The following is a 12774-nucleotide window of genomic DNA, read 5'->3' as shown; positions in this document are numbered from 1 at the left end:
TTTTGGTGTCATTATGTTAATTTTTTTTTTCTTGGGGGGGCAAGACTGATAAACATATAGATTGTTGTTTACAATTGTACTCTAAACAGTCTTGTGATCTTTGTCATTTTCAATGTACTTTTAATTAACAAGATAAGATGGTTTGGGTTAGGTCAGTAGTTGGATTAGATCTCTCAGGAACACCTAGGTTCTACAGGAAATGGTGCTGATGATTCATTAGGTGACTTTCTTCCTGTTGAGTTAATACTGAACCAGTATGATGATATGGAGTGTTTTACTGCTGGAGGTGCCTCAAATGGCACCTAAAACAGAGGCCCTAGTTATTTGTGATCATTGAAAATCCTATGGCAGTTTTTACAAATATCCCATTTTGGCCAAGTGCCAATGTGAGTAATTACATTCTGTCTACCTGTGTTTCCTGTGCAATTTCAATTAGGCATTCTTCACTTGCAGTCTAATTATATAGCGGTGCTGTGCACTATTAAACAGTTGCCAGGTTTCACCTTCAGTAGTGTTTGTCTATATTGTAGAGTTAGTTGAAGTGATCCCAAGTGTACTTTTCTGGAACGTTTTTAAGTCTGTAAAGTGTTTGGGATCCTCTGTAGTGAAAGGTTCTATGCTGCTATATGTATAAATAATTATATTTTGTGAACTTCTAAAATTTAAAAAACTAGCTTTTTAGCTTTTTTAATTCTATTGTCTGTTTTAAACATTACACAATTATGCATTTAAAATAACTTTTTAATTTAGATTGGGATTACAAATACCAGAGACCAGCAGAAAATCCTAGATGCTGTTAAAGAGCTACAGGTGGAAGAAGTAAAATTTGGAGAGTTGCCTGAAGTGATGAACTTAGAATTCAGGTAAAATGCCATCTTTCAGTTACATAAATATATATTGAAAATATGGTTGCACTGTTTACTAAAGCATAAAGATGTAATTATTTGAAACAGAGTATCATGTTACCTGTGCTAGTAGCAGGATTAAGCCTGAAATTATGAAAGTTGGTGGCAAACACTGAGCAAGTGGTCCAGAGGAACACCAGTGTAATAATTCAGATCATGTAGTTGCCTATTATAGGGATCTGTGTTACTTGAGGGCTAAGTTGCTGTTACTTTCTATGATGATGTTGCCATCACTTTGACTGAATGTGTGAGATCCTCCTCACCTCTCTGGATGCAGTATTTTTTTCTCTCTCTTCCTCTGTCTTGTGTGCGGGAAGGCTTTCCCAGTTGTTCTCCTGCTTCACAGGAAACAGCTACATCTGGCATCTCTGACTGAGATGTCAGTTTTCTTTCCGCCTCAGTGAGCTCCAGAATAAAATGGAGCAGGGGAAAACAAATAAAAGACTGAAGAAAATTTTTTTCCCTGTTCCATTTTATTCTTCTATATATATTTTTCTTCTATATTTATATAATTTATACCTATATATAGCTAGAATAGGAGCTGGAAAAAACCCTACTGTAATATTGTTGTCCTCCATTCCACCCCACAGCATTCATCAGCATAGCTCCTCTGCACTTCCTACTTCTCCCTCCCACTTCAGCCCTGTGCAGAACTATCACAGCCAGGGCTGAGAGCCAGGTCAGAAACGTGTCTGAACAGCCTCACTCTAATTCAGCAGTAGCTCAAGGACAAGTACAATGGCTCCCAAATCCACCCCTAAGGTCAAGAACACTTGCACTTTTAGTCTGTTAGGACCATCACTAAAACAATAGTTGTAATTGCAGTGGCCCTCAGGGAGGGAAGTGGTCTGCATAATTCCCTACCTGAATGACAGACTGGTTTGGGCCAAACTATTCCGGAGAGACTTGGGAGACATAAAGACTCTGACAACATTCAGTGAATTTGGCATGTGTCAAATCAGTAAAACAGCTCTTTATCTCTAAGATGCTATGCCATCTCAGAGCAGTCATAAAACAAGATAGAGAACAAGTCATTTTTCCCCTGAGGGAGCCCTTAAGATGGAGGCAAGCTGTGGTGTGAATATACCCTGCACTAGTCTGCCAAGGACTAAGTTTTCCCTGTGAACCCTGCTGATGCTCATTAACAGTTTCAGAGTAACAGCCGTGTTAGTCTGTATTCGCAAAAAGAAAAGGTCTACTTGTGGCACCTTAGAGACTAACCAATGTATTTGAGCATGAGCTTTCGTGAGCTACAGCATCCGATGAAGTGAGCTGTAGCTCACGAAAGCTCATGCTCAAATACATTGGTTAGTCTCTAAGGTGCCACAAGTACTCCTTTTCTTTTTGCATTAACAGTTTGTTAACGTGCTTTGATCTAGTCCTGTTTGAAACAGAACTAATCAAAGTGCATTCTTCTTCCTGTTGGACACAGAGCTCGCCAAGCCAATTGATAGCAGCCTCCTCAGGTAAGTGTAGAGCCCTCAGAACACCATCAAATCTGGTCAGAGGGCAGTCATCGGTGGTGGGTGACATTGTCTGTCTTTGGCCACAGCTGCATGTGGGATCTTCTCGTTGGCTGCAGGTATGAAGGCTGGCTGCACATTGACCCTAGCCCGTACAAAATCAGTTCAGAAAGACCCATGAGCAGTGTGGCAAATCAATCCAGGTACACGCGAGGTCAGGTCACTTATAAGAGACTGGTTTCTGCCATCAGCTGCAGACCGTTCTTCATGCTGCATCAACATCGCAGAGAAATCTGGGGAGGGCTAATGTCTTTGGAAGTTGCTCTTCACTGACCACTCACATGAAGAACTGCACCAATCATAGGTGAGCACAAGTCCCGAAGTGCTTCAGGAACTCTAGCAATATGTTGTCATAGCCAGCAACAGTGCCACTCCTAATGTCACTCAGAATTTTGTCTAGCTTGGTGGCTGTGAACAGCTCACTATATTGCCAAGTGGCATCTCTCACATGGAACCTCTGCCATTCATCATGAATTTGTCTGACATGCTTCTCATTTGGGGCCTTTGATACATACAGCAGATGGCTGGCAGCTTGGATTGGCATGACAGGTGAGTGGCTTAGGGGTGGTGATTGCTGAGCTGTGCTGAGACAATGAATCAAATTTCAGCGTTTCTGATTTGAATGAGAATTCTAGATTCTGAGTCATCACTTCCTATCATGCCTGTCTAGTCATCCAGTGACTCAGTTATGTGGTCAGCAATAGATGGATCATCAGAGGATTCATACTGACTGAGCAGTTTAGCACATTCATCATCAATGCATGGCATGTAGACTGGATGGCAGCTGCGCAATGTGGATGCACAGCATCTTCGAAGATGGCTCCTCAACACTCACTGAAAGCTTCATTGACCAGGATGATGTGTGATGGTATGGAGACAACACCTTTTTCTAGAGCATCTCAATGTAATGTAAAATGGATCAGTGTTCTTGTCACGCATCCTGTGTGTATCTGGTTCATAATGGGGAAATTGATGATCCAATCAGCAGACCGCATTCAAAATCCTTTCTAGGGCTGAATCTGAGTCACTTGTCAGACAACATTCCTGATACAATTCTGTCCCCCAACATTGGAGCCATCAGGCTAGTCCTGAGAATACTGCAGGTCAACACTGAGGGATTCTGTACAGCCAAATGCAGCATTTTCTGCAATCAGAGCGCATTAATGAACTGTTAATGTGTGTCAGCATGCGCCACAGAGTATGTATATTTTTGTACTAAATGCCACAGAATACTGACTCTTCTTTAGTGGGACAAGCATTCAAGCATACACAGAAGAAGAGCTTGAATACTTCTCTCTCTTACCAATAGAACTTGGTCCAATAAAAGATATTACCTCACCCACCTTCTCTCCCTGGGGCCACAATAGCTACAACAACACTACAGACAGTCTTCTTCAAAGGTTAATTTAAGGAGCATGGGTTTAAGAGAATTAAGTTCAATTAGGCTTCATGCATTTTATTATAAAAGCAAATAGTGCTGCCAAAGAGATACTGTATTTTTTTTAAATAAATTTATTTGGGCAGATTATCCTCAAAATATAAATTATGAAGAATTGAGTGGAAAATTAAAAAATCAACAGTCTACTGGCTATCTAGAAAAGGAGTCTAAAATATAGATAACCTGTTTCCCAGTACAGATTTTTAATTAAATACGTGAAATGCACAAAATATGTGTTGTTAGATCAATAATTGTACCTATAAACCTTATTGTAGCTTTCTGTGTTTTCATGAGTTATAAGAAATAATAAAGCTTAATGTCACTTTCCATGTGTTCATGAATTACAAGAAACAAAGCACTAATTCAGGGTCATGAGGTATACAAAATATGACACAAATTCAATTATTAGAAGTGTTGCGCTTTTTAAATAAAACTGTTAGACACATGTATTCTAGGAATCTGACCTTGTGGTTAAATCACAGGCTATGTTTACATGCTGTTATATAAAGATTTTGCTTCCCATTTGTTCAAAGTCATTCTAAAAGGAGGAATATTAGTCATTAAGTCATAGAAAAACTAACATAGTTGAAAATGTTGAACTGATTGATTATAAACTCCCACAGGGTCTCTTGCACTGTTTAGCAACTCATTGTTTTAACTTTTTTCTTTTGCATGCTAAAGAAATATGATACCTTTATTTTTTTGAAAATCTGCACTCCTGTTGGAGGTGCAAGGGAAAGTGTCAGTGCAACAGCTATCTCTGTATGCAACATGACTTAATTAAATTTTTAAAGGGTTTTCTACTAGGTTCTGAAATTCAGTCCAATAATCATTCCCAATATTTGAATAATTTTAACAGCTACAGTAATGGTAAGTGTTTTACTTGGTTTTATGCCTGTGTCATATTTTGTTTTAGGCATGATGGAAAGAGACTCTCAACAAAATAATTAGTATTCATTTGTGGCAAAGCACAAAGAATGTCATCATTGATTCCAGCCATTTATAAAGTTTATCTTCTGGGTGGAAAGAAGTCTCTATGATAGACTTGCTTGACAGGTGCTCAACATGCATGAGAGAGAGAAACTTTCAAACTGCTCTCTGGTTAGGATCGTTTTATTTAGTCCAAAAATTTTAGGGAACGTGCCCTATATATTTTTTACCCCTTCATATAATTTGTTAGCTAGGCTTAATAGATCTTTTAGAGAAAAGGTTTTGTTCAGATCCCGAGAGGTTCCTGTGATAGAGAAATGGCAGCATTGGATCATCGTATGCCTCCATGTTTGGCCTGTATGGCATTCCCCCAAGATGCAGAAGTGAGCAGCGGTTGTTCTACTGTAGGCTGAGACTTTGGGGTCTTGGGGGTTGGGTGCTTATGGATCATTCTTTGGATAGACTTCCTAAAAAGATCCAAGCTTTCTGATCTACATCTGAGGCTCCTTGGTTTTGTTGTATGCTGCAAGTGGGAAGAAAAGAAAACAAGTCAGATGGGAACAGAGTAAGGGGCTGGAGGTTCTAAGAAGAAAAAGTGATGTGAGCATTCACATCAGTGCTCTTGGAGACCTTAATGCAACCACCCTTCAGTACCATCTTCTCACTTGTATTTGAACAGTAGGTGAAAGCTTACTGGAAAGCTTCAGGTCTTTCCCTAGGTCACTTAGAGAAATTCAGTACAGAAGGTGTGCCAGATCCAGGGCTAGAGCAGCACAGTTGGAAACCCCCCACTCCTCCATCCACCACATTTTAGATTGGATACCTCACTTTACCCTATGTTCAGCTTCCTAATGCTGGTCAGAATCCCCATAGAAAATTAGGGTTGGAAGAAACCTCAGGAGGCCATCTCGTCCTACTCCCTGCTTAAAGCAGGACCAACCCAAACTAAATCATCCCAGCCAAGGCTTTGTCAAGCTGGGCCTTAAAAACCTCTAAGGATGGAGATTCCACCACCTCCCTAGGTAACCCATTTCAGTGCTTCACCACCCTCCTAATGAAATAGTTTTTCCTAATATCCAACCTAGACCTCCCCCAGTGCAACTTGAGACCATTGCTCCTTGTTCTGTCATCTACCCCCACTGACAACAGCCTAGCTCCATCCTCTTTGGAACCCACCTTCAGGTAGTTGACGGCTACTATCAAATCCCCCCTCACTCTTCTCTTCTGCAGACTAAATAACCCTAGTTCCTTCAGCCTCTCCTCATAAGTCATGTGCCCCAGCCCCCTAATCATTTTTGTTCCCCAAAACAGGACGCATTACTCCAGATTTGGCCTCACCGGTGCCAAACAGAGGGGAATAATCACTTCCCTCGATCTGCTGGCAATGCTCCTACTAATGCAACGCAATATGCCGTTAGCCCTCTTGGCAACAAGGGCATACTGTTAACTCATATCCAGCTTCTCGTCCACTGTAATCTCCTTTTCTGCAGAACTGCCACTTAGCCAGTCGGTCCCAAACCTATAGCAGTGCATGGGATTCTTCCGTCGTAAGTGCAGGACTCTGCACTTGTCCTTGTTGAACCTCATCAGATTTCTTTTGGCCCAATCCTCCAATTTGTCTAGGTCACTCTGGACCCTATCCCTACCCTCCAACATATCTACCTCTCCTCCCTGCTTAGTGTCATCTGCAAACTTGCTAAGGGTGCAATCCATCCCATCATCCAGATCCTTAATGAGGATGTTGGAAAAAAACTGACCCCTGGGGCACGCCGCATGATCAAGCCGTTGATCACTACCTGTTGATCCCGACGATCTAGCCAGCTTTCTCTCCACCTTATAGTCCGTTCATCCAATCCATACTTCTTTAACTTGCTGGCAAGAATACTGTGGGAGACCGTATTAAAAGCTTTGCTAAAGTCAAGGTATGTCACATCCACAGCTTTCCCCATATCCACAGAGCCAGTTATCTCATCATAGAAGGCAATCAGGTTGATCAGGCATGACTTGCCCTTGGTGAACCCATGTTGACTGTTCCTAAGCACCTTCCTCTCCTCCAAGTGCTTCAAAATTGATTCCTTGAGAACCTGCTCCATGATTTTTCCGGGAACAGAGGTAAGGCTGACTAGTCTGTAGTTCCCCGGATTCTACTTCTTCCCTTTTTTAAAGATGGGCACTATATTTGCTGTTTTCCAATTGTCCAGGACCTGATTGCCGTGAGTGTTCAAAGATAATGGCCAGTGGCTTTGCAATCGCATCAACCAACTTCCTCAGCACACTCAGATGCATTGCATCCGGCCCCATGGACTTGTGCATGTCCAGCTTTTCTAAATAGTTCTTAACCTGTTCCCTCACGACTGAGGGTTGCTCACCTCCTCCCCATACTATGCTGCCCAGTGCAGCAGTCTGGGAGCTGACCTTGGCGAAGACCGAGCCAAAAAAAAGCATCGAGTACTTCAGCTTTTTCCACATCATCTGTCACTAGTTGCCTCCCCCATTCAGTAAGGGTCCCACACTCCAATGTACCAATCAGATATCAACTTCTCCATGTCATCCTTGATTATACAAGCTGTAGACCAGGAATATTTCATACATCAACATAAAATGGGCCTGAGACTTCCAGTACTTGATCTTGTAAAATTACTGGTTGCAGGTTTTATCATTGTGCACAAAAGACCATAATGTTGTAAATTCATGTGCATAACTGGGAACACTTAATATTTTTCATGTAGCAAATAGGAGGTCTTCCCACTGGTACGTGTAAGAGACGGGGTAAAGAAGGAAAGCAAAAATAAATGGAAATTAAACTGAGCATTGCTAAAGATTTAGGGGTTTTTGAACTGTTCAGACTTTCAAACTTGTTTTTAATAGCTACAGTGTTCTAGATAATATTTTTATGGGGAAATAGATAAGCTTATTGAATTTTAGTACATGTAGAGTTCTGTGGGAAGTTGTGCATTTGTAATAATAAAATAATATTACTTTGTTTCTTAAATAAATTGCATATCTTATTATCTTATTTTGTTTTTATAGTGGCGATGAGTTCCTCACTTTTCTTCTGAAACTGAATAGACAGTGTGGTCATCTTACAACTGCTGTACAAAATATAATTAGCCAGTTACCCACAAACTCTCACAAGGTATTCAACAAAGGAAAATGAAGACTGATTTGGGATAGGGGGGAGGATTATTAGTTTAGCTACTAATAAATGAGAAAATGAACAGTAATGGACATCCATTTACAACTTTCTCCTTTATCATACAGTTTATGTAAACTAGATAGCATTCTTGCCAGTAGTACTGTACCTTGAAATACCACTTTAAGTTACATTTTAAAAAAATCTTAAGTCAATCAAATTTTTAAGAAGAAAAAAATTCTGTTCCTCTCTGCTTGTGCTGATAAGATAAATATTTAAATGAAAAGTTCCAGAAAGGGCAGGGGAAGGCTAAAACACAAAAACACAACAGTGTGTGGCATGTCACACACAAACCATGTGGAAATGTAAGGTGTTGTGTTTTAAAAATAATCTGTTTGTGTTTTAATTTTATCACAACAATATTTAAAATATAAAAATATTTAAAAAGTAGAGAATATTTTGTAATGTTAGACTGTCTTCATTGTTTTCCTTGCTTTGTTTACACCTCTGGAGAAGCATAGAAATATATACTGCTTGTCTAAATAGACTGATTATCTTGAGGTTGCATAATGTTTTCGGGATGTTTGGGGGCCTTCAGGCAATATTGCCTACCAGTTGACCTATGTGAGGTAAGATGACATTTTGAATAACTGGTTTGATCTATTAAAATATGTAAGTGATCTAAGTTGAACTATGTACTATGCCAGTCTCTCCATTGATTTCATACTGTACAGAATATAAGCACTTTACAGAAATTGTTGTTCATATTTTAATAGCAATTATATAAACATCAGAAGTTTTTTTTACCAGATTTTAAATAACATTGTAAAACTTCTAATAGATAGTACTCGAGTGGGGTCCACCCCAGAGCTTCACTAAAGTTTGTGAGGACTTAGTTTGCAATGTTGAAGATTTGGGTGAAGAAGTTAGCAAACTAAAGGACCTCATGCAAAAGGTGGGTATGTGTCTTAATGAATATACTAAATAAAATGCCATAAACAGATTTCTTGTAAACAAATTCTGTACATACTGCCCCATCAGCTAAGTGGTAGCATATCAGACTGCCACAGAAAGGATCTTTAAAACTGTAGTTTGAACACCTGCAAAGGGAAGGAGTTGCAAGAGATGTGGAGATAGAGTGACTATATTTCCCAAAGAGCAAATGGGACGCTGCATGGGACTGGACCCAAGGCCCTGCGGGCCCGAGCTTCTTCCTCCCCGTCCCGTCCCCCCCCCCCAACCCTCCCACGTGGTGGCAGGCAGGGCTTGGGTGAGCACGATGCACATACTAGATAGGGCGACCATATTTCCCAAAGACTGAGGTTGGCATCTCACTGCTTGCCCAAGCCCTGCCTCTCCCCCGCTGGAGCCTTGCGTCCCCCCACGCAGGGCTGGCATCAATACTCCACACACCCCACACACCCATTCCTCCACACCCTGCTTTTTTAACAAAACTGGGCATTTGTCCCATTTGCTCTTGCCAACTGATCAAGAGCAAACAGGACAAATGCCCACTTTTGCAAGGAAAAAAAAGTTGGTACAGCTGGGACAGGGCTTAAAAAAGGGACTGTCCTGACCAAAATGGGACACATGGTCACCCTATGTGGAGGCAGCAAGGAATTGGGGTTGAGAGCTGGGGTAACTGTTGCTTTGCATCACTCAGCAGTGAATCATCTGGACAATTCTGAAACAGTGCTGACAGGTTCTATAGGAAGCTGCAGCCATTCCTTTTGTACTGAAAGGCAGAGATGAGTGAAACCTTGGGAAGAGGAAAGGTTGCTAAAAATGGGGGAATAGCCTTATGCTCCTTAAGAACTATTGCACTATAAACGCCATTCTGTGAACACATCATTAAGGTATTGTATGGAAATATTGACTCATGAGGAAGATGTTAGGGTTTTATGTGATGGAATAGGAGGCAATCCAGATATGTCTGTAGAGGTGTCAAAAGAAAAGGGTGGGAGAGGTCAATGCTAGATGTTAGCACTACATCACTCACTCTCAAACCAACATAATGACAAGCTCTTGTCAGACAAGATCACTTTAAGTAATAGGCTGGTAAAAGGAATGAGTGTTGAGATTCAGTAAATGGAGCATCAGTGTCAGAAAGGAATCTGTTGCTGAATGAAGTCATGTGGAAGTCAGACAGTGAATATAATACTATTAATGCTCTCTCGTTGTTTAGGTAAATTTAAATGAATGTTAACAGCCTTCGCTTTATAAAACATTTAGAACCAGATGTGTGACAGTAGGTTTAAAGCTGCCACAAAGAACTCTATGGCAGTTGCAGGACTACATTTGTATATGCAGTAATTGAATACATGTGCAAAAAGGTGATTGCACACCCAACTGACCAGTTATAGTTGATGTCTAAGGTTGATGTACCAAGTCTTAGAGCCTGAGTCAGCTGACTCAGACTCATGGGGCTTGGGCTGCAAGGCTATAAAACTGCAGTGTAGGCATGCAGGCTTGGAGTGAAGCCCAAGATCTGAGACTCCAACATCTGCACTGCAATTTTATAGCCCCACAGCCCTAGACCCACAAGCCCGAGTCAACTGACCCAGGCCAGCCGCGGCCGTGCTGTGGGTCTTTTATCACAGTGTAGACATACCCTAAAGGGCAAGTTGCACTTTCAAGTGAAAAATAGTACTGCATGTGCATCAAGTTCAGGCATTCTCTCACTGAAACGTTTGGCCATGTTCTGTAAACATTTGGCGCTTTTAATATTTTATAAACTATTATTCCTCTTACAGTACAACTATAATCATTACATCATATCATCTGCTCATTTAGTATCATTCTGAATAACATTGAAACAGCTTTAACATTTAAACATACTTTTTTGCTCTACATTTTGATTGGCCATTGTTGAATTGGCATAGGCAATGGTTCTCAACCTATTTACCATAGTGGGCCGCATATGCAGCGCCTCTGTGTCATGTGGGCTGCGTCAACACAATATGTATTCTACCTGTATGACCCTGAGGATGTCACATGGGTCACAGGCTGAGAACCACTGGCATAGAGAGCTCAAATGAAATAACATTTAGTGTGAAAATTAGTTATTTCTAAAACATCTAAGTTAAAATTCATTTTTTAAATCTAGTAAATATAATTAGTATATAAAATTTCAAATTTTTGTGCCAGATTTCATTAAATACACAGTTAACAGCTATAATATATAATTACTTTGTGAAAGTGTACAAGTGGCTATTAGCCAGTTTTATAATAATTTACTATCTGAGGGCAAAACTCACATTGACCTAAATGGAGCCAGAATTTCACCTTCTGCCTTTACGAGGGTAGGGTTATTATTTGTGGGCCCTATCTTGTAAGGTGCGTAGCACCCTACAAACATAGGATCTCATCTATATGCTCACTATAGCTCTGCTGTTACAGGGAAGTCACTGAAAGCCTCTTTTTGACTAAATATATTTTTACAAATCATGACTCTTGTGATTAAATAGCAAAGGCCCTAATCAAATATTGGACATTGTTAGTGTTTTTATAACAGGGTTGTTTTGCTGTTATAATGGTTCAAGATGTTTTCTAACAATTGTTAGTTTTGACTAGCCTTTAAGGAATTTTGTTTATTTACAAAAAGGTGCTGGTATTCATGCTTCTACTATTTTTATAGTATCGCTCTGTGAAATAGATAAGATAAAGACCCACTCCTACTCCCATTGAAATCTGTATAAGTTTTGCCATTGATTTTAATGGGAGCAAGATCAGGCCCAGGCTTTAACGAGAGTAAAATAACATGAATATCTACATTTATGTACTGTCTGAAATGCCTTCGTGTACTTAAGAAGTTCTCATACACTAACTATTTTGAATTATATATTTACATGAACTTCAGCTTCAAAATGAACAGAAGAATGACCCCACTCGTGTGCGACCCCTGGAAAAAACACCTACCTGGAAAAGTAGATTAATAAAAAGGGCAGCAGTAACCCTGTTTGGATTTGGATTTCTCTTTCTTATCACCAAATTAACCTTAAGGAAAGCCTGATTTTATGCATACTTCTAACAAACTTTTGTTCTCAAATATGATTCTGTTCAATGTATGGAACTACAAACCAATTTATAGTAAGAAAATATATTTGAAGAAGTACATTAAATTCTTCTTAGCTTCATTTCTGAAGAGTTTAAATTTTGTAATATTATAAATAATTTAGAAACAAAATAAAGGTTACAAATTCAGTGCAACCAATCATATTTATTTGTGTTTAAAAGTTTTCTTTACAAAATGGGTATGGCTTGTAAGTATAAACCTTTTCAAAGTTTTGTTTTTATATTTCATTTTTGTAAGAAATAAAAACATAATTCTTATTGCTTAGTACTTATTGCTAGTTTCTTTGCCCATTTATCTGTCATTTATGAATGTGGACCATCTTCAGTAGTTTGTCTGCTATATTGTTTATTAGTTATATATTTGCAACAATAGAGAAATTTAGTTTTGGAGGGCATTTTATCAAAACATTTAAGACAATTTAAGTAGACTTCCCTGAAGACATTCTGTATTTTATCATGCAGTATAGTTTCACATCAAAAAATATTTTCCTGTGGTTACTATGCCTTTATTTCTTATTTGTTTACCACCAACAACAATATTGTAGGGATCTTGTCAAGCGTTTAATCATGAAGCATCAATTTGATTTTCCTACCCCACCTCAGTGAGTACTTTCATATCCAGTGCTACAAAACAGTAGATATCATTTAAATATTTAATGTTTGAATGGCACACTTTAGTTTTAGTAAAACTTTTTTGTAGTTCAATATTGTAAAGGTTGAATAGATCATAAACACAACAAACTGTTGAGCAAGGTTGAGATGACTAGAACC

The 12774-nt window shown here is 39.4% G+C and overlaps 1 protein-coding gene across 1 annotated transcript in view; it reads left to right on the top strand.

Moving 5' to 3' along the window:
* ASZ1 (ankyrin repeat, SAM and basic leucine zipper domain containing 1) overlaps nt 1-11941 on the top strand; it is a 107638-nt gene extending 95697 nt beyond the window's left edge. Inside the window, exons 10-13 of the mRNA XM_074952097.1 lie at nt 751-863; nt 7827-7932; nt 8771-8884; nt 11789-11941. Of these exons, the coding sequence (XP_074808198.1) occupies nt 751-863; nt 7827-7932; nt 8771-8884; nt 11789-11941 (486 nt within the window). The remainder of the gene's footprint in view (nt 1-750; nt 864-7826; nt 7933-8770; nt 8885-11788) is intronic.
* The last annotated feature ends 833 nt before the right edge of the window (nt 11942-12774 follow it).

The sequence above is a fragment of the Natator depressus genome, chromosome 1, assembly GCF_965152275.1.
Source record: "Natator depressus isolate rNatDep1 chromosome 1, rNatDep2.hap1, whole genome shotgun sequence".
In the NCBI taxonomy this organism is placed as follows: Eukaryota; Metazoa; Chordata; order Testudines; family Cheloniidae; genus Natator; species Natator depressus.
Note: the sequence above shows the minus strand (reverse complement) of the source record. Positions and strands in the feature narration are given on the sequence as shown.